This window comes from Aphelocoma coerulescens, chromosome 4, assembly GCF_041296385.1.
Source record: "Aphelocoma coerulescens isolate FSJ_1873_10779 chromosome 4, UR_Acoe_1.0, whole genome shotgun sequence".
Classification (NCBI taxonomy): Eukaryota; Metazoa; Chordata; class Aves; order Passeriformes; family Corvidae; genus Aphelocoma; species Aphelocoma coerulescens.
Genome location: NC_091017.1, coordinates 62,653,630 through 62,676,468, shown reverse-complemented (window position 1 = coordinate 62,676,468; position 22,839 = coordinate 62,653,630). Strand labels below are relative to the sequence as shown.

General features: G+C 38.0%; 1 protein-coding gene across 3 annotated transcripts in view; it reads left to right on the top strand.

The window, feature by feature from the left end:
• Positions 1-272: 272 nt before the first annotated feature.
• Positions 273-22,839, top strand: part of SLIT2 (slit guidance ligand 2) — a 263,142-nt gene continuing 240,575 nt past the window's right edge. For all 3 annotated transcript variants that reach the window (XM_069014353.1, XM_069014352.1, XM_069014351.1), the window contains exons 1-4: positions 273-457; positions 2,177-2,248; positions 3,465-3,536; positions 20,562-20,633. In XM_069014353.1, coding sequence (XP_068870454.1) covers positions 282-457; positions 2,177-2,248; positions 3,465-3,536; positions 20,562-20,633 — 392 coding nt within the window. In that variant the 5' untranslated portion in view covers positions 273-281. The remainder of the gene's footprint in view (positions 458-2,176; positions 2,249-3,464; positions 3,537-20,561; positions 20,634-22,839) is intronic.

Below are 22,839 nucleotides of genomic sequence, written 5' to 3'. Positions count from 1 at the left end.
AGACCCAAGTGCCGCCTCTCCCAGCCATCGACGGGCTAGCGAGGGACGGCCCGGGCCCAGCCCCGTGCCTGGCGAAGTTGCCTTCAACCGCGGACGGGTGCCACCCGCCTCACTTTGCCGGGGTTGTTTTCTTGACTTGGCTTTGGATAGAACGGACTTCGCTGTCTCCGCACCCTGAAAGTTGCCCGAGCGCTCCCCGCGGCGAGGAGGAGGAGGGCGGCGCGCCCTGCGCCTCCCCGGGGCCGAGGCCGGTGGGCCCGGCTGGTCTGCAGCGGGCGGTGATGATGTGCGGCTGGGGGAAGCTCACCCTGTCCCTGGGGCTGCTGCTGGCGATGGCGGGCGCGGTGGCGCCGCAGCCGTGCCCGGCGCAGTGCTCCTGCTCGGGGAGCACCGTGGACTGTCACGGGCTGGCGCTGCGCGGCGTCCCGAGGAACATCCCCCGCAACACCGAGAGGCTGTAAGTAACCCGGCCGGGGCGGCAGCGAGCGCCCCTCGGTCCCCGGCTCCCCTTAGGGCTCCTGCCGGCTGTCGGGCTGAGGTGGCCCCCGGCGCCGGCCCGCTTTGGGGTCCCGACGCCCTTTGGGTGGGGGGGGGGGGGGTTCTGTTCCCTTCTCCTGCTCCTGGCCGTGCCCGTTTCACAGCGATGCGCGGAGACACGGAAGAGGTGGGCGCTGCTCCCAGCCGCTGCCTTTCATCCCGGGAAGCCGCGGTGAGCAGCGCGGTTCCCGCCTCCGCGGGGAGCGGGGGCGGGCACCACCGCGGCCAGGGGGGCGCCCCGAGGCGGCGGCGGAGCGGCCTCTCCCCCCGCCGGCGCCCATTTCCCGTCAAACTTGGCTATTACGGCTCGCATTCCCCGGGGCAGAGCCGGGCCGCGGCCCCGCCGCGCTCCGCGAGCGTGGGCAGGGAGGCCCCGGGGCGCGCAGCGCTCCCTCCCGCCGTGGAGCCGCGGTGGCCGGCGCGGAGGGGCGGGCGGGGGCGCGCATCTGCCGGTGGGCGAGGGCACGCCGCTGGGCGATAGCCGCGCTCGCAGGGCACTCAGTCGTGCCGTAACGGTGATCCCTCCCTCCATTCGCGTGCCCGCAGCTGGGCAGTTTTCTACATGTGGTCGGTTATTTATCATATCAGGCTGCCTTTCAGAGGGGTCCTAGGCGTGGAAGTGGTGTGCGCATTATTTCTTACTCTCTGCTAATGATGGCATGTGGACGCGCGTCTGGAGTGGTGAATTTCACTTAGGAAGAGTATCAGGGATACATTTCTCCTGAGACTAGTGTGGTTTCGTGTGGTGTTTTGGCCATATGTGGTATAAAACACTAAAAAAATACTACTTTTTTTCCCCTAGCTACGTTGGGAATGAGCTGTAATTGTTAGAATAGCTTCCATGCATTACCACTTCCTAATGGTTTATCTCATGTATTGCCAAGTCTGGTTTTATTTGTAGTGATTGGAATTGAAAGACATATCTTAAACCCAAAAAGTTATGAAAAAGAGGCATATACTCCAGAAGAAAAACTAGTATAGAAGTATGATCAGAAGTGCTAGGGCCTAAATACAGGTTTCTGTTGCTTCTGAACATACTTTGCATTCTGCAGTCAGTATTGCTTCCTGTGCAGCAAGTGGAGAGCTTAGTTTTGGTAAAGTCTTATTTCCCATCACTTACTCCAAGTGTTAATGCTTGTTTGAAATCTAATATTTGTTACAGGTAGTTAAGCCCTATGCCACCTTTTTAGGCATACGAGGAAATCTGAAAATTGCTTGAAATGGTGAAAATTGTCTTGATTTCAGTCACTTTGTTTTTGTAACAGTCAAATAAAAGTTGTAGCATATATATAGATATACATGTATGTACTAAGTTTGGTGGTTTCCTAAATGCAGTTACAGCCCCATTCAGAGAGCTTTGGACTCTTCTATGGGTAAAGACTATAGTTAAACATAAGCTTTGTCATGGCAGGCAGAACTGACTCCCTTGTTACGAAGTTTCAAACTGCTGGCTTCAAGGTAAACCTTAGTTCAGTTACTGGGAAATCAGGAACACCCATGGTGTTAATTGTAGGAACAGTTCGTCGCATTCATTTATGTCTCCTAACTTGAAAACTCTGTGCCCATGAAAACAAACAAAACAATTTAAAAATAGCTTTTGAATGTTTTAATTTAGCCGCTTACAAATTATTCTTCTTAGGGATCTTAATGGAAATAACATCACAAGAATCACGAAGACTGACTTTGCTGGTCTAAGGCACCTTCGAGTTCTGTAAGTTTTCTCTTTCTCTCATTGATAACTTTTAGGACTGATGCTACAGGTTATAGTTACATTTCAGTTCATTAGCTGGATGGGTTACTACTTTTTAACTTTTGTATTACTGTATCTGAACTTAAAACCACTCTGCCAAGTGTTATACACTGTTATGTACAAGTCAGCAATTCCCTTAAATATCATTTGTTCAATTTTTTTTAATCTCCCCTTAAGATTATGAGAACTTGAGGACTTAATTTAGCACATAGCTTACAAGTAAGACTTGCTAAAATTGATTGAATAACTGTTGGAGTTACTTCAGTTTAAGGCTGTGAAATTTATAGTTCACACTGAAAATGGGTACTCTCAATCAGAACTATAAGGGAATTAATTAAGAAAGTTATTCTTTTACTGGATGTAAAAGTAAGTCCCAGGTGATTATTACTACTCTGCTGTAGTTTCTGGACGAAAAGGAAACACTTTATCAGTGAAGTTGAGGAAGAAATTGTTTGGTTTGTTTGGGTGGGTTCTTGTTTATTTGTTTTAAACAATTTTTTTCGAGCATTATTGAGGCTTTAAAATTTGGAGGTGGTTTGGGATTTTTTTAGTTGTTTTGTTTTTTGGTTGGGTGTTTTTTTTGTGTTCTGAGGAAACGTCTAACTACTTAGCTTATTTGTTAAGGCCAGTTTAATTTGAGCAAGTAGTCTTGTAAAATCCTTTTCCTTTTCCCTCTGAAATAAATACAACATTGCAGTAATTTCTAATTCTGTTACAAAGCAGAACTACTGTTACGGTTACAGTCTCTGTTCAGTCTTTCCCTGATGTTTCTCCCAACACCACGATTCCGCGTTTCAGTTTTGTTATTCTCATGTGAGACTAATATCGCCTTCATTCTGTTCAACTGGGGTCTTGCCGAAGGGCAATGGTGTGTGTGCATGTGTGCACACAGTGTGTAGGCATATGTGTGGCTTTTTAACTTGGGACTCCTTAAGTAAATGAGCAAATGTAATATCAATTCCTGTTTCTTTTACTGAGGTGTATTTTCCTTCTTTTGGGTATATGAGCCCATGTAAATTGTTGGTGACAGGGATACAGAAGGTTAAAGTGGATGTCAGTCTAGAATAGCTGTTGTGTTGTTTTAAAGAATATGTAGCTGCCTTTAAATGACCATTGTTAATGCAACAAGTTATCTCAGAGATATTAAAACTTACATACAAAAATTTCTGTATTTCAGTCAGCTCATGGAGAACAAGATTAGTACTATTGAGAGAGGAGCATTCCAGGATTTAAAAGAACTGGAGAGACTGTAAGTATTTTTAATTCTAAAAGTATCAGCTTCTGGGGGGTTCAAATGAATTGTCTATTAAGGTACTCGGGCTTCAGATTTTTTAATTTTTTTTTTTAAACTTGGGACTTCTAGCCTTACTGAGACACAAGAGAAGTAAGAAATTCTCAAGCAGTATGTAAGAGACTAGGTTGGGGAGGAGCAGTCTGGATTCAAAGTGCAAACTGCAATTTTCCTGTTGCAAATAGTTTGAATACTATCAAATATTTTCATTTTAATCTTGAATACACAAGGATTTTTGAAAACACAAACGCACCAAGAAAAGCCTGTTCTTGACCTGTAGTGTTAGGTATTAGTGTTGGATGTTTTATATGTCTTATCGTAACTAACTACTGGCTGTAAAGTGTTGTCTTGGTACACAGCAGTAATTGAATTCTTCTCCAGTTTTTATATGGTGAAAGATTTTACAAAGGCTTAGAAAAAATATGAACTGTTAGTTTTCAAAAATAATTTGAATTTGGATTTAAAAAAAAAGATTGAGTACTGTGGGGAGAAAAGATGGAGCAGAGATGAGAGAACCTTATCTGGTGAAGTACAAACACCTGCTTAGTTGCAGTGAGACCTAGGAAATGAGTAATTCCCAAACTAGTTTTCAGTGTGTGCCTTCTTATTTTGTTACTCTTCAAATGAAATTTTTAAAAAACGTATTGTGCGACTTGGGACATCTGACTTGTTAAAGGCAAGATGCTGATTGTTGGATGTAGTTTTAGTGTGGAGCCTGGAAAGTATTAATATGTATGTTCCTGTAGAACTTGAGTTGTGTCTTCATTATTAGGCATCTTAGTTTTTGCTATTTCATTGTTTTCACCTTTTCTTTAAGCATGCCTCTGAGGTCTTGCTTAGTGTTTCATTTGCTGCTGCTTTAACTTTATAAAAGTATTGCTACTTTACTCCACTGAAAAGCAGCCCTGGCCTGAACGTGGTTTGTCGTATCGTAGTTGCTTTGTATCCACAGCTGCTGTGTGTTTAAAACAAAAACCTCCACAAACCATTATGGTTTGGTTGGTCATTTAGACAAAGCTGTTCAAGAGACTTAGTAACCAATACTGTAATTATGATATTTCTATAATAGTTGAAATATGACGTACTTGAGATAATTACCTCATTTTTTCAAATATGCTGAAGTAACTTTTTGACCTAAAAAATGGGAGTATTATTATATAGTACAACTTTTTTTTTTTAATAAATTTTAATGAGATCGATTGCTCTTTGGAAAAAAAACCTGCTGTGCATTTCTAAGTCATATTAAAACACCTAATTCAATGCTTTTTTTACAATGTGTTTTCAACTTTGTACAAGGTATAGGGATTTAAAACAGCTTTTCTTGCTGACGGATATATTGGAATAATATATACACATTTCTAAATTTGGTTTATGGCATCTAGATAAAAAATTAAACAGCAATGTAGTTCATATTGCAAACATAAATACACATATATGAAACATGAACAAACATTAGAAGGTCCACACTTTCACTGTGAATGTGGTTTGACACTGATGCTTACAAATGCTTAAGTTTTAAAACAGTTTATCAGCAGCCTCATTTCTTAAGTATATCAAAGTATGATCCTGCCATGTAATTTATTAACAAATCTAAAACAACTTTTTAACTTTTGTCATATCAAGGCATTTACTATTTATATTTCTGAAGTATAGAATTGTTTTACGAGAGAAAAATGAACTTCAATAGTTAAAACTTGTCTGATGTGTTTGTATTTTGCCATTACATTGTTTCATTTTTGCTTTGGTTTTCCCTTGATAATTGGAAAACAATAGATATTTTCCATTTACATAAGATACTAGTTCTGAAGAGAAATTGTGATACTTTTGATACTTTGTGAGTTATGTTTGTTCACCCTTCAGCAGGCAAACTATGCTGTCTGAAAGTTTAGTTGTTTGGACCTACAAAGTTAGGTTATGTTTTGTCTTCAGAGTTACATTACATCTGTTCCAATACTTGTCAGTTTCTTTAGTTTGGTGGAATTCAGTTTGTGTTAGGTGTGTGGGTGACTTGTAATTTGAATATATATACAGGATGTCTTTAAACTGCCCCAGCTGTTGGCTAAGAGCAAATATTTCATATTTGTGGGGAAAAGCTGAGAGAATTCTTCTTGTTTACAACTGCCAAGTCCATCTGATGAAGGCGCATTGTTATCTGACAGCCAATTCATCTCCTTGGGATTTTGAAATCCAAAATGATTTCTCAGGAAACCTTTGGGTACTTTGTTCAAGTATTTTCTTTTATATATTAAATAGCAAGCACTTTAAAGCTTTTTAATTTTTTTTCAATGTGTATATGTAGGGTGTTAAATTTTCCCTCTAAGTGTAATGTGCCAAGCTGCTGTCAAAGAATACCTGATGCAGACCTTTCAGTATGCAAGCAGAAGGTATAAGAGAACTTCACTGCAGCTTAAATGAAGTCAATTTGATTTATAAGATTATTTACATGTAGTACTGCTTATGTTGAAGTATCTTGCTAGTGTATGCAGGCTGAATTTTAAAATATATTTCCTGTGCTTTAGTACTCTTTAATGTGAAGAACAGACTTTCACAGTAGTTTCCCTTTTGGAAAAAAAGAAATGCCCACCTATCTAAGTGAAGTGGTGGGGTTTTTTTTTGTTGTTTGTTTGGGTGGTAGTTTTTTTTGGTTTTCGGGGGGTTGTTTGTTTGGTTTTAACTGGAATTTCAGTTACAAAATTTTCTTCTTTAGACCACTAACTCTGATTTAGAAGGAACTGTTTGGTTGGTTAATGAATTACTTGTGAATACTCATTTATAGGTCTCATAATTCAAAATGCTGGGTATCCTCAGCTCCCTGTAATGGAAGAATTGAAACACTTTGCAAAATTAATCTCAGAGAGAAGAAAATTTTGACCTCTTCAGAAGAGATCTACTTAAGATTGATTTTATTAGATCCATAAAAATCTGTCAGGTGGTTTCTCCTATAGCTTAATAAAACAACAATGTATCTCTAGTACACTAGGTATGTAGGTTACTATGTACACAAAGCTATTTAGACCTAGTATGTTCCACAATGGGAATTTGTATCACACCAGTGTAATTGTAGAAGTGCAATGGAACCCAAGGCTACAGTAAATACTGCTGTAACAAGTGATTATTACTACAGCAGCCTGTATTAAAGTAAAAGTGTTCAGTTTGCAATAAATGATTGTGTGGCTATGCATGCTGCTTAAGAAATAGGAGGGAAAACAAGGTGGATATTAGCAACTTAGTAAGTTTTAGGCTTGTGGAAACTTTAGTAGCTGGAGAAACACTGGTGAATTGCTGATAGTGCTGTAAGCCTTTTAGCTAGATACTTCTGTGATAAGTCTTCAGTCAAATAAATGGCCATACACTGCAGTGTTCACTTAGTTCCAATCTCTGATGGTCTTGAAGGTTCTTAAGGGGAGAGTTCTTAAGGCTCCAGTCCAGTTTGGTACAACACTGCCTGAGCTGGCAAGTCTGCCACAAATCTGGTTTTCTTCTCAGACTGGATACTGAACAGAAGAATCACATGGTCTGTTGTGTCATGTAGATGCTCTGTCTTCTGAAACAACCCTCTTTGACTGAAAAAGAGTATGAATTGAAGCTCAGTTGGGACAGCTTGTACCTTTGAGTACATCCTGAAGCAGTGCTAAAAACTCTTGGATTAATTAGTCTTGACTGTCCTGTATTTAACATCTGCAAGACTTTCTGTATTAGCTAGTAACTTGTGTGAGCCCATGTCCTTGAGCAGGGCCTCTAAAGAGTATATGGCTCTTCAGTACATGGCAGGTCCCACAGAGAGAGGGTTGGATGTGGCCAGTTACATTTTGTGAACCTCTCTTACAGAGACCACAGTCACATGTCAGCAGTGGTTTTCAATATGCTTCATTGCAGGAAGACGAAAAGGGTCAAGACATGGAGGATTTTCACAATGCTTATGGGTTTCCAGAGATCCCTGCTTATTATGGGGGAAAGACCTTTTGAAGCAACTCCTCATGAGAATGTGAAATTAAACACTTATTCTTCTTTCTTTGTAAAGCTGTCATCTTGGGTGTGATGTTTATAATACTTTGAAATGGTATCTTAAGAAAGCAAAATAAAGATAAACTGAAAGTTTCCACTTTATAAAAACTAACACTATAAGACACAGCTTTAAAACTTATTTTTAGTAAGTGTAGGCCATTGTTCTCCCCAAGTTCACCTCATTCGCTGGTGTTGCAAATACTGCTCAAAATATCCCAGTGTTTTTACAAGTTATTGTCATCTGGAGGGAAGTATAAAATTTTGTTGAAGACAGCTACCATCGACTGTTGAACCAGTTCTATTAGAAGCTAGTTAAATCTAAAATTTCTTTACAGTTCTATGTATTCCAGAAATATAGGGTTGTCAGGTTCTGAGAGCTAAATATACTCTTCACTTGTTTATAGAGAACAGCAGTTACCTTTTCATTTATTTAAAAAAAAAAAAAAATTGCCTGATAGGAAAACTTTTCAATCATAATTTTTCCTAATATGTTTTTTAAGTATAGTAGTTGGGATTCCAGCTGTTACTATGCTAAGGCTATGACATGGAAAAAATGTCAGAATAGGAAGAGTTTACAGCAATAGTTTCAAAACTACTCACTCTTTTTCTTCCTGTATTTATGAATAATCCATTGAAGGAGCAGTATGTCCCTAAAATGCTAATTTGGAGTCTGATTCTGCAGACATTTACCATGTGAATAACTTGGTTTGCATGAGTAGTCTCACTGATTACTCTTGTGAGAAAGGTTACTTGTGTGGCCTAAAATGTTTCCAGGCCAAGGCCCTATACTTTTGATAATTGAATTAATAGATTTTATTTTTAAAATGTCCATTTATTATGTTAACACTTCTAAAGTGTTACTGGTGTAGACTTAAGCCAAACTACAAAAAAAAAAAACCCAACCCAAAAACCCACAAACAAAGGAAAAAAAAAAGCCACCAATCCCTACCAAACCTATTTCTACTGAAAACTTGTGTGTAGATAAAATGCTGCTCTCAAAGGAATAACAGCAACTTCTGAGTTGGTGTCTGAGCTAAATACCCCACCATACCTCCCCAAGAAACAGCCCCCCTGAGCTACATGATGTGAGTAAGCTGAAATCATGAGTTCAAGAAAAGAATGCTGTAAGGGTTGAACATCAAGTTGGTACATGAAGTAGCTTTTAAACTGAAAGCTATCTGTTCTATATTCATGTTTCTTACAATGCATTACTGAATGATGTAGAAAGAAATATTTCAAGACTTAAATGTTTTGCTACAGTTCATTGATTTTTCTAAATTTTTGCAACACAGTTCTAAAATGGCAAACTGAGGAATTGCTTCTACTTGCTATTTATTTGGGCTTCATCTCCATAAATACATTAAAGCAGGTTATTCAAAGTTAACATGAAGAGAGCGCTTACTTAGGTGTGGACTTACGAGTGTTTGAGTAGTACTGAAAGTCAGTATTGTTTTGTACATGCTGTGGATGAACAATTTGAAACTTACTTCTGTGCCATCTCACAGAAGGTAAAGTATATTTCAACTAAATAGTTTCAAGAAAAGTTCTTTCTACTTAGTAAACAAACTGTGGTACTAGGTGGATTTCTTTCCAGGATACAAATCTGTGTGAAATTACTGTGTTTGCAGCTTCAGCTGGAGCAAGGGCTTAATTATAACCTCAATACAAAGGAGGTCATCTTGTCAAAAATAGTGAGTTTCAGTAAAATAAAGTGGGGTTTAGCTGTATTTCATGTATTAGGGGATAAGAGTTATCTGCTTGAGCTCTAACCTAGTTGGATAAATGTGGTAAACTATTACGCTGCATTAGTAGGTTTTGAAATTATTAAATGGTCTCTGAATGTATGGTGTTTTACTGAGCATCTCATCTTACAAAGTCATGCATCACAGGGTAGGCTAAGAAATAAAATGTTCCATCTAGGGTAAAATCAAATACAGTTTGTCTTGGGCATAACTGCAGCAGGCCTGGGCCTTTATCAAGAGCATTAACAGCTGCTTCAAAATAGACTAGATGAACAAGTACTGTTCTTTCTGTCTAGTCTAGTAAAGGGCCACACTGTATTATGTGTATGCTCTTTTTTAGGGTGCAGACTTACTGAATCACTGATGGGAAAAAACATGCTGTCCAGAAATTAAAATAAACCTATGTGCTAACTTTTCATTATGCATTGATGTGTAGCATGAGATTGCAGTTTTATTCCAATTAATTGACTAGCTCTATCAATAAAATGTGAATTCCAAGTAGGAAAACACTTCTAAAAGAGGAATGGCAGTATTTTCTGTGATTCTTTAAATGTCAGCTGCATTAATAAATTAATCCTAGAATAAGCGGGTTTGGGCTGAACTTTTTGAGTTTCGAATCTGATAATGCATAGTTATTTCAGTTACAGAAGAGAAGTGTTAGAAGCCTTAGATTTCACTTCTATGAAGATATATGATCAAAAATTTAGGAGCAGAGAATTCTGGAAAAAATGTTAAATGTCTTCTGTTTTTATGATGCAGTTTTGTGGTTTTAGCTGAAGAAAAATACGATTTTGTTTTTTTTCCCCCCAAGTTACAAATACTTAGGTGTAAAGTGTCAAGGCTAATGTGGATTTTTAGGATCCCAGGCAAAAATTCTGTGTTAGCAGTGGAACTACTGTTCCAGGAGTCATTTATATCGCTATCATTCCTAAAAGCACAGCTGATAAATGAACAATATTTCATCTTGTGCTTGACTATAAACTGTGGCAATGAAATCAGTTTTTTGGTGGTAAGATCTTGCGTTGCATAGTAGTTGTACTGAAGTTGTACTGAGCTCTCAGATTGATGTCAGCTCTTTAGCTGAAAGTTAGTCTCCAGTTTCTCACTGAATGCTGGTCTTCATTTTGGTGTGTGAGTTCATTAGTGAAGTCTGGGAAATAATTTTTTCATTCAGGGTACGTTCTGAACAGTTCTGACTGCTGCTGCTGGGAAAGTCTAGGTTTGACTGATTAAAACTTGTGGGGTTATGCATGTGCTTGTTTTTTAAGGCTGCTTGATGTTACTCTTGTCTCCTCCCTATAGCATTGGTACTTAATCACCCGTGTGGCTTCAGTCGGAATATTTGAGCATTTGAAGGGTTAATACCTTTGCACAGGTGTGTGATAGGTAATGGAAGAATAATGAGTTCAGGTAGAGGATACCTGGTTTTGAACAGCCCTGAAGGGGGTGAACAGTTATTCCTTGTTAATCATGGATGTGAAAAATCCTTCTTTTAGCTAGTCTTACATAGTTTAAGGGCCGTGCACACAGCACGTTCCTCCTCTTAGAGCAGGGAGGAGACCACAAAGCCTGCGGTGTTAATCACTTACCAAGGGAATGTGGGACTATCTTACATTAGTTATACTGGCCACCTGTATTTACAGTTTTTTCAAGAAAAAGAATAAAAAAGTTATTCTGCATTAGCAGGCTTTTATCAAAGCAACTTCAAATATCTTTTCTAAAAATGTCTCTTGAATCAGAGGTAGACAAAGTCTGTCTCTGAAGACAGTATTTAAAAAGATGCAGTGTTCTAATGGAATTTTAAAAAAATCAAATTATAGCTACATTTTGATTACAGAACACTACAAAATATTTGATAAAACTCTAAGTCCAAGAGCAATGTTCTTCTAAAAGCCTTGTCAATGCCCACTATTTATTTTTATTATATTTTATTCATCTGAGTGTCTTTTCTCATGGGACTCCTTTTATAGGTCTAGAAGTCAAATTGCAGTGAGAAGTGCTGTTTGCTCTTTGCAGACCTTTTTACAAATTCCAGGGCAGGAACGCTGTTTATTTTTCCCACATCTGTTTTGTGCTCATCCTTTGTGGCATTGTTTGCTGGATGCTCTTCTTTCTTGCTTCCTCTGAAATGGGTAATTTGCACTGTTGCAAAATGGTGAAACTAAATCTGATTCTGCAGAGCTCTTGTGCCAATGTTTTTGTTTCAAACGGTGTTTTGTGTTCAGAAGCTATTTTAAATCGATTCTATAGAGCACTGATATTAAACTTAAAGTTATACATTTTCATTTTACTCTGTAAAAATCAAATTTATCTGTTGCAGAGCCAATTGAATTTTATTAGCATACTGATTTAATATTAGGTGGCCACAGGTGAAAATTGGCTTGTGATTACATTTTAATATAGCATATTTGAAAGATTATCTAAGATACTCCTTATTTTGATTGCATAATTCTTCTATCTGGAATTTTACAGTTAAACTCCAAAATGTATGAGGGATCTGGCTGCAACTTCAGTGACTCATACTGTTACATTACCTCATTTACAATGAAGAGCCTGGTTGAAACTTCATCAGAAGAAATGTTTTGTTTTCCTATTTTCCTTCATAGTATGTAGTTCATTGTGGTGGCTTGTCTTTAATAATAGTCTAGACAGATAATCAAATACAATATGGCAAAATCTCCCTTTATTTTTTTAAGGTGCACCAGCCTTTCTGGCTAGTTAGGCAGAATGTCCATGCAGGTGTTATAGTAAAATGCTTGGGTGAAAACTTACTGTCTGAACTCTGTGGCAGAAAGACAGTTACAAACCTATCAGGACTCTCTGCAGGCCTTGTCTCTCTAAACAGTCTGTTCAAATCCTAGCTAAATTCCACCTACTAGGTCAGCTTCACCTCCCCTCTTTCTTTGCCTTTTTTTTTTTCTTGGAAGTAATTCCAGGTATTGTCAAAATCATCCTTGTTTCATCTGGTACTTGAACCTTTGTTACTCTGTGGAGGTTTTATAGCTTGTTTCCTTCTTTGTGGTATACTTTGTAGAATAAAGTCCAATGAGTGAACTTCACAAGATAGTGGAGGCTTGAAGAAGTCTTTGTAAATTGTCTAATCCCATGCTACACTCAAGGTCCATCAGAGCAGGTGGCTGAGGGCTGTTTCCAGTTGGGTTTTGAATGTTTCCAGCAATGGAGAGTCTGCAGCCTCTCTGGGCAACCTGTTTCAGTGCGACTACCCTCACAGTCAAACGCTTTTCTTAAGTTGAAATACAGTTTTCCTGTACTTTGATTTGTGCCCATTTGTCTCTTGTCCTTTCACTGTGCACCCCTGGGAAGAGTCTGGCTCAGTCTTCCTTACCTGAGATGGAAATGTATCACTTATTTATACACATTGAGATATCTCTGAGACTTTTCTTCCTCAGGCTAAACAGTCCCAGCTCTCTCAACTTCTTCCAATGTGACAGGTGCTTCAATCTGCCTGCTTAGTCATCTTAACAGTTCTTCCCTGGACTTGGTCCAATATTTCCCTGTCTCTTTTAGTGGGGAGTCCAGCACTGGGCACACCTCTCCATCTGTCTCACCAGTGCTGATTGTAGGGGAAGGACCGCCTGCCTTGACCTGCTGGCAACACTCATGATTACAGGATGCTGTTGGCCTTTTGTTCAAGGACACATTGCTGGCTTCAGTTTAATTTCTTATTCACCTGCACTCTAGGCCTTTCTCTGTGGTGGTTCTTCCAGCTGGTGGTTCTCCAGTGTGTGCTGGTGCATGGGGTTATTCTTCTCCAGGTTCAGTGCTTTCCATTTCCCTTTCGTTGCCCTTCCTAAGTTTCCTTTTCAAGCAATTCTCCAGCCTGTCCAGGTGCCTCTGACAGACAGTGCACACACCTAGTGCACCAGTCATTCTTTCCAGTTTTGTATCATCTGCAAATATGCTGAGGGTGCAATGTGTCCCATCTTCCAGGTTGTGAATGAAGTTTTGAACAGTACTGGTTCCATTACTGACCCCTGGGGTGCATCACTGGTGATTGTTCTCCAAGTGGACTTTGTGCCCCTGACCACAGCTCTTTGAACTTGGGACTTTAGGCAGTTTTTAACCCACCTCACTATCTGCTTCTGTAGTCTGTACTCTATCAGTTTGTCTATAAGGACAATCATTATGAATGGCAGTACCACAAGCATCTACTGCCAAGTTCCTTATTCATTGTAGGAAGCTACCAGGATGGTCAGGCATCATTTTCCCAGTGTTAAATCCATGCAGACTACTCCCAGTCATCATCTTGTCCTTACTGTGTCTGGAATAGAAATAGCTTCTATTCTGCCCTATTGCCTTCCCAGGCATTGAGATGAGGCTTCCCAGCCTGCAGTTTCCAGGCTTTTATTGTGTTTTTCATGCTTTTTTCTTGTGCTGTAGGCAGAGTTAATAGGAATAATGACCAACTAATTATAGAAATATAATATAGAATACAGAAAACAGCAGCCTTAATTTCTAGCTTTCCTTCTTAGTGAAAAAAACATTTTAAAAAGGCAAAATGAGTATAAGCTCTTGACAGCACAAAACACTGTTCTGCATAATGTAGGGAGAACTGATGCGGTAGGAGAAGGGTGTGGTAATTTTGGACTTGACATCAAACTCATGGGAGAAGAAAATGAAGGACAGAAAATACCTTAGGTTTCAAGTAGTGTACCCTGTTTCAATGTAGTATTATAGTTGAAAAGTACCTTTCACTGTTTCCTACACAAATAAGCTGAGTTTGCAGTAGTGTCCTGCTTCCATTCAGAATTTATATTTTCCTTACTGAAACAAATATCTAATTTATATTTGAAATTAAATGGAGAATAACTTGGATATCTTTTTTAGCTAGTCACTATTTAGCCTGGAAAATGGAGTCCTGCTGAAGTGGTTCTTGACCTGGGGAAAAACTTCTTGGACACCCAAATGCTGTAAGAACAGCCTTTAACTTCTCAGATTCCGGTTTTTACTCATGTGGTTGGTAAACTTGGTATTGCTAGGCTTAATGAGATTATGAGTAGTTTGACTAGAGAAATTCTGTTTGCAGAGAATTCTTAATGGAAAAACTGGCACAACCTTCTGCTTAGCTCTTAATCTTGGGCTTTCCTCTCACTTGATGACATGCAAGTCACATTCACAGACAGCAGTTGCCAGATGTGTTGAAGTTCAGCAGATTGCGGCTTTGGACACGGATGCACAAATATTTTCTGCCTCTGGCAGATACAGCACAATGTTTTTTGTAGGAAAGTAGTGATTTGCCTTCCTTTCAGATGCAAGTCTGAAAGCTCTCTGTAATTTCTCTGTTGAGGTAATAGGAGTCACTTATGCTGATGTCTGTTATTCTGACCCTATATATTAGAGTCAGATTTTTAGGACATCATACTTAAACCAGCCCATGGAGATGTTTGGGTGCTGTGCACTAGCATTCTGTTTTGAGGTACTTGGATAATTTTGTAGGTGGATTCTATATTTCCTGAGCTCATAAAGCCTGAACTGCTGTTAGACCTTCCCAGAGGATGCATATCCCTGTAACGTCTTGGAACTACTTAAGGAGCCTGATGGGCTCAGTTGTGAGTAGAAAGTGCTCCTCTGTGAACACACAGAGGTCTGATTACTGACATGTTCTTCCATTTTAAATTTAAATATAATGAAAACAGGCTTTTGTGCTTTTAAAGTTTATTTATATTTTGCAAATGAGCTTCAGTAGCTGTTATATGCTATTTTTGAATGGGTGTAATAGTAATTTCCTCTGCTGACAAACAGGAGGTGTAGATATGCTCCTTTGAAGAATAAAATTCTAAACTGTACAGTGGTGTGTGCTACTGTGTGCAGATACTGTATTTACTTCTCTTGGCTAACTTCGAAGGAGGAATGAAAAATAATGAATTCTGCTATCAATAATCTTGAGTTGGAAGCCTTCTATTCTTTTTTCCCGAAGCAATGGTGGTGGAATAAAATGCATCTCTGCTGTGTATTAAGAGTTTTGGAAGGCTCTCATTCTCTATGCACCCAATGGGATAGGCTGTTTCTAATTAAAGAGTACAGCTGATTTACAACTTGCTTGGAACAGCTTTTAACTCCGATCAGTTCTCAAGTTATCTTTGAGGGCTTCTTTGTCCTATGGGATCTATGGGTAGAATTGCATCTACTTGAACTAAAACCCATTGGAAAATTACTTAGGTGGGACAAAATAGCAGCCTTCCAGTACTTGGGAGGTGGTTATGGAGAAGCTCAAGCCGGGCTCATTGGTGTGGTGAGCCAACAAGCATAAATCAAAGTGAGAAGTGTAACTGCACATGAGGGCAAAACTTCTTCACTGCGAGGACAGGCAAATGCTGCAACAACTCATTTCCCCAGAAAGGCTCTACAGTCTCACATACCTTCTCTGGCTGTATGTAGTTGATATAGTGGGATCAGAAACAACAGTGAAGGCTGTAACAAGTCTGAAACAAATGGATGTGAATTATAGCATTGTAGATGATTACACTGTACCCAGTGCAATCATGTTTTTTTTTTTTTTTTTTTTCCCTTCGTCTTCCATGCATGATTGCTACTGGATCATAGTTATTGTGGTGTGAAAACTTGAGAGAGACATCACTATGGATTTATGGCATGGCCAGACTTCAATGGGTTAGGATATATTGCTACTGGGGATGCAATATGCTGTTCCTGCAGTGTACCTCTATCTGTCATCATCTACATATCCTCTGGCTGCATGCAGAAGACAAGTACAACTCAGATATGTACCAATTTCAACTAAAATAGGCTGTTGTTTAGAACCACTAGCTCAAATCAAGTTACACTTTTTTGCTCACTTTAATGTTGTTTGCTTCAAAGTGTTACTTACTCTTTGTTCCTACTTTTTATCTGCCTGTTGATATTGAGCTTCCTTTAATGAGTATTTTCACCTGCTTATTTGTCAAAGATTGTTTTTCTTTGTCCGTAAATCCTTTTGTATACTTCTACCATCATTTTACTTTGAAGATGTTTTTCTAGTCTTTACTGTGTCTAGAAGACTGAGCTCTGGGAGCTTTAAGCTGAAGTATTTGAAATACTTTGTATACTTTGGGTAATGTGTGGACCTTGCTTGAATTCATCATAAAGAGCTGAAAAATTTACCTAAGTTTGCCCAATCTCTTTCCTAAAGATGCATTCAGCAACAGAAGAAAAAAATCATGTGTATTTGAATTGCAGCTTGAAAGGATTATATGATATTGGAGCCTCACCCGTTTATTTCTGGACACTACCAAAGGACTTTGCAGTCCAAGTTATTACAGTGTTAGAAGAGATTCTTCAGTACATTTTCTGTTGCTCACACCACTAATGCTTCATCTCCTCTGAGCTCTCTGCTTGAGAAACTCAAATATTTGTAGCTCAGTTGGAAAACTGAATAGTAGCAGTATGGGATATCTCATCACTGTTTCTCAGTGCTTCACTCTGAGCTTCATGTCAGTTCTGGGAGAGCAGTTCAGTTGGTGAAACTGAAATTTCTCTTCTCACATTGCCCCAGGGGAAACATGACCTGCTAGGTAGCTGTGCTGAAGTGTCTGCCAGCACACATTGAAAGAAGATGTGGTGGAGTGTTTCTGGTTGTTTTTACCCAAAGTAGCTGTAGCTCTTTAAAACCTACAGTCTTGGATTCTGTGATCCACTGTGCTTACCTTGGGTTTCAGCTCCAGAGAGAAAGGGATCGTATCTTTCTCACTCACTCTTGTTGCAGTATGTTTGTGTGTTCTGGATAGGTGTTTTTTCAGACAAAGTTAAGCATCAGGTCACCTGAAAAAGTGGAACTATTGGGGAACCATGTAAAATACTGAACCATTTTAAAATAGTAATGTATTTTCTGGACTCCTTGTGTGGCTCTTTCCAAAGAGAAACTCTTCATGGTGACTGTTGAATGGGAAACTGTTGTGTACTGTGATACTAGGCTGTTGTTTCAGACTTGCTCTGCCTACTTTTTCCAATCCACTTATGATTTCATGGCATTTTTTTAGACAGAACTACCTACTGTAGTCTTGCAAAATGTTTTCCAGTGAAGTCTAGTTCATAAAATCTCCATATAGAAAACTCAGCTAATTGACTCTTTTAAAAGCATCTGATATAACCTGTAGATGTAAAGAGTAGCTGAAGCCTCTTTCTGAAGTATAGTAAAAGACATATTTCCCATTATTGCCTTCATGAAAATTAATAATGTTTTATGTTCTTGGTCACAGGCAATAATGAATGGTCAAATTTTTGGTAGAGAAAGCTTAATTCTAAAAGAAAATTCAGTGACTGGGATGAAGTTATTCAAAGTAGAAGATACAAAATGCAGGATTCATAGGAGATTAGTATTTTAACTTGTGTATTCCCTCAATCTGTGTAGTGTTCGAAGAACAAATATTTTAGTCTTGTGAAAGGCAAATTAAAATCGTGTGTTGAAACACTAATTTGAAGTGCCAAGCTCACTTGGTAGAAACTGTGGAGACATGAGGGTAGTGCTATTTATTGCTACTTTAATTAATGAAGTTGATTTATTGTCCATAATTTACATTTGAAAGTCTGTACAGTGGCAGATGCATCAGTATGTTAAAGGTATACTCAGTTATGTGGGCCATGTGAACCTCAGGTAACAACAGAAACTCCTGATCTAAGGTATTTACTCTTTGTTTAAGGAGTTAAATAGTAGAGCAAGTATTTTGCCTGTAAAGTATCCCTCTGAGTGATCTTGTGTGTCCTTGTAAGACTGTTGCATTTAGTGAAAGGCAGCCTGCCTGCCAGACTTGATCATCAATTAATATTATGTCATTGTACTACAGAGCCTTTCTTATATGAAACTTCTGCAAAAATACAGATACTGAGTAATTTCACTGCCCTTTCAGTAACAGCTCATCATTATTATCTGGTGTCCAAACAACAGAGTTAAGAAATATCGACAGAGATTATTGTCCTGAACAGTTGATTAGAAACTAACTTTTAAAGTCTTTACCCTGCATGTAATTTTGGATCTGTAATCACAGATTTAGAGGTTTAAGTCTCTATTTAGCTAAGAGAAGTGGTGAATGAATTTTGTTTCTTTTTTACTTAATCATTTGTTCATTTTCAAAATCTCTTTGGATTGCAAATATAACTTAGTTTGAAACAATTGTCTTGTACTTCAGTTTTGTGGTCTTGGCATATAATTTTATACATAAATTTACTAACGGTCAGAAAAATGTCTATTTTTAAATGATTTTATTTTGAAAATGCAGTAGATGCAGAAACAATAGAATGTATCACTTTGTTGTATTTATGTAGGGATGGTTTTCTTCTGAAGGAATGTTCGATCAGAAGTCTTCCACTAGTCATTAACTTAGAGCTCTATCTTTCTTTTATATGGAAAGTTTTCCTTCTACTAATTTGGAAATGTGATTTTCAAGATCACAACCCAGTTGTTTTTTTAATTGTTGCTGAATTAGGAATTTTTTCTCAATTATTAAAATGCGTTGTCACTTATCTCTCTTATCCTAGTAGTGTAGTCTTTCCTTTTTTGGTTCTTTCACTCCAAATTTTCTTTTAATCTCTAAATGCGTGATTTAGTTTTCTTCTGCTTAGAGTAATCAGGATTTCTGTAGCTTGACTAACAGAAGGGAACCTGACATTGAGACTGGAGAATTATGGGTATCTAGAACTCAAAAAGCTGACTGCTTGCTTGTGACCTGAAGAGTGGTTGCAAACCTCTGTGTCCATAAAAATATTTTTCAGATTCTCACTCTCATCAGTAGTCACATTGAGCTTTAAGGGAGCAATAACTAAGTGAACTAAACCATGGAGCTATGTAAGATCGGATTTTTAACGTCAGTGCATCTAAATGGGAATTTCTGGAAACACCTTTAAACTGGAAAAACCTTTATATGGAAAAATTTTTTTTGAAAAATTAGCCCAGAGAGGCTAAACAGGCTTAATTGTTTAAGTTCAGCCCTAATACTAACAAACAGGAAAATCTGAGCCTTTATGAAATTCTAAAACTTAATTTTGCAAGACTGATGCCTAGTATATTTTTTCACCTTGTGGAATGTCTTGATAGCAATTTATTGGAGCATGTAGTGTAATCACTGTAATGATTATATTTTTATATATATGTATGTGTATGTGTGTATATATGTATATATCAGTCCCATGCCGTCTGGTTTCCACGAGTGCCTTGAATTACTGTTTTGACAATGAGCATCGTTCATTGCAAACTGTAACTTGTGATAAATATTATGGGACACAACAGTTTTTTCCAGTAGGCTGCTTTGCTCGGATGGCAGGTGGCACATGTGGTACATTGCTTAAAAACAACCAAAAAACCTGTTATAAGCTTGACTTCTCGACTGGGATGACTGTATGCTCCAAGGCTGTCACACAAGGTAGAAAGAAGAATCTGCATTGTATGTTAAGAAAAGATCGTGAAGATAGAATATGCTTGCCTTATCTAGTGGTGGTTCTGTTGTCTATGGGTATAATTCAGTGGGCTTTGATCTTGTCACCTCTGAGCAACTGAGTCAGCATGCTCAGTGAGAATCTTCACAGACAAATAGGCACCTTCCAGATTTCAGCTGCAGTTTTTTCTTTAGTAGACTGTCTTACGTACAATTGATTGGGTTCTATTTTTTTAATTTAGCTTTCTCGAAGTTCCTATCTTTACAGTTAAAGAGAAAAAACTGCATGAAAAAACCTCCTTGTAATGCCAAATATAAACTGTGACCCCTTGGGATTTTTGACTCCTGTTTGATCGGGATTTCTGTAACAGTTTCCTTTGCTTTTTAAAATTTATATAAATAGGTTATATGGATCTTTAGACATAACATTATCTTGTTACTGAAAGTGTGTACATTTGATAGATACACCCTTGAACCTTTTCATGGTCACAAAATATCTATCTCCTTCATTATACCAAGACAAACATAGAGTTGGTAGGGAATTGCATTTACACTACTGATTTTATATTTTTAGCTTTCATATTGTTTATGCAGGAGGGAGTCCTGATGTAGTGATTGATTCACACTGCAGAGATTCAAAATCTTTCATAAAATAGGTAATATGGTCTGTTGGGGAAAACCAGAAAATGTAATTAGTCCACGGTAAATTTACTACTGGACCATGTCTCCGCTAATGGACCTTTCTGGTCTTTAAAATCAGCTTGTTACAGCACTGGGATTCCAACTCAAAGTGTTTGAATTGCATTGCTGTAGCATTTGTAATTTAACACAACTTTTTCTTTTTCTTTCCAAAGGCGCCTAAACAGAAATAACCTCCAGTTGCTTTCTGAACTGCTCTTTCTGGGGACACCGAAGTTATACAGGCTGTAAGTAGGCATGGCCCAATAACTGTTATTTGGGAAAATTTGGATTTGGTCTGTTATTGTGTCTTATTATTAGGATTTTTGTCTTTTGCCTCAAATAGAACGAAGGTGTGTCATGGAACATGGGTGTTTTCTTTAAGCTGAGTACTTTCTTTGACTACTTTGCAAGATTTTTAAAAAAATTTATTTTACATCTAGGTCAGATACTGATACTTGTGTGAGAGTGTTGTCATTGATTCCCATTTCTGTAAGGAAGTTTTGCTGAAATAATACTTTGACTTTCCTTTTCTCCTGTTGGCGGGGTTTTTTTATAGTTTCTGTGTTAAAAGAAATATAAAATGCTTGTGGAGATTCTGACGCAGAGATACAGCACTGTATAAGCACTTTGATTTTGTGGTGTTCTGCTTTTGTGGCTGTACACACTTGGCCAGAAAAATGATAGCATTGGCAAATGCTAGGTCTGTAGAGAAGTCTCTCCTCTGTCCCATTGTAGAGAGGACAAAGCTAGTAACTCAAGCTCTGGGAAGAAAAAACCATTAAACGCTTTATCTTAAATAAAAACAACAACAAATTGAGTAATGAGCTTTTGTTTTGATTGTATTACTTGGTTTGATAATGTTTTGCTCCTGGAAATATTTTAAAATAAATGGTTTGACCCATTGTCCTTTCTAAGAAGCCACTTTATTCCAGATTTCAACTGCAACAGAATTAAGTTTAGATTCTGGTTTATTTGAACAAAATAAATTGTGAGGTATCTTTAAGTTGCAGTATGTGTTATGGAAGAGATAACACATGGCATGCTTAAGTAGGCTTTGGAAGGGTTGCACCAATTCAGCCGGTTTTAATTAGATATGTGTTTGATACAGTTCTTTAGACTCCAGGTGAGATTTCTGCTCTCAAAATTGCTGATTAATACTGGGTTTCATCACTTGTGTGCTTGGAAAAAGAAAAGTGAAGGTGGAGGAAAGTGGGATTCCTCTTGTACCCCTTTAGCATATGTAATTATGTTTGAGAACAAATGTGATATTGAAGCTTTTATTTTTAGATGGTTTTTAATTTACTATTGTGAAATAATAGTTATTTTCTCCCTTCTTACAGCAATATACAATGGCAAACTGAAAATTACTCTTATTGTTGTAAACATTTCTTTGTGTATTTTTGTTTTATTCCTTTGCCTTGGATGTATGCTTTATTTCCAGAAGTTCCCTGTAGACATAATGAGTTGTTAAATGACTAGGCCAGAAAGCTGCCAAAGGCTTTTTTCCTGACAAACAAAAGTATTTTGCTCTAAGATTATAATATATTCAAATATGGTAGTATATATTAACAGTTGAGTCTTTTATAATTTCCATCAGCTGGGATAAAGACATTACTTCTATCAGGAAGGAAATGAAAGGGATTTATGATCATTTTATTATTTCACCTATAGTGTAATGGTTGCTACCTAGATTCATATAAAACAGAAATGAGCCATAATTTGCAGGCAAAAAAGAGATACACACTTCAGTCAAAATCGTATTTGAATATATTTATCTCAGAATTGTGTATTTGATAGATGCTAGTCTTAAATCTATAATGTTCTTTGACATAAAGCACACAACTGCTCATAGCATATATGGAGGAAAGTAAGAGATCACTGGCTTCACAGTATTAAATTTCCTCTGCCTAAGGGTTATTGTTGATCAGACCATGAAAGTGAATGTCTGGTTATAATGTATTCATGTTTAAAAGAAAATATGAATGATAGTAAAAAACTACAGCTGCTTAGCACTAAATTTGTAATAAAAAAAAATGTCGGGCCAACAAAAGCACTGATGTTAGTTAAATGCTTGTGGTCAGTTTTCAGAAAATATGTAGCTTGTTCCCTTTGAAGAGTATAAAGTGATTTGTTTTTTTATATGTATCATTGTATATGCTTAGATGTATTTACATCCCAATAAATATTTTTCTAAGGAGAATTAAAGTTCTCTAAACATGATCAGTAATATATATATTTTGCTTTGGGTTTAGTATTTATTTTTGGCATTTAACAGCTAATCAAACAATGTGTGTACTGCAAGGTTTCAACATACTATTGAGCTTCTGTGAATAATAATTACCATTTGACCCTTGGCTGTAAATGAGATGCCAGGTGAAGAAGCACATATGCTTGTTGTGTAGGCTAAATGCAATATAAAAGAAAGAGGTTACACTGTATATGAATTATGAT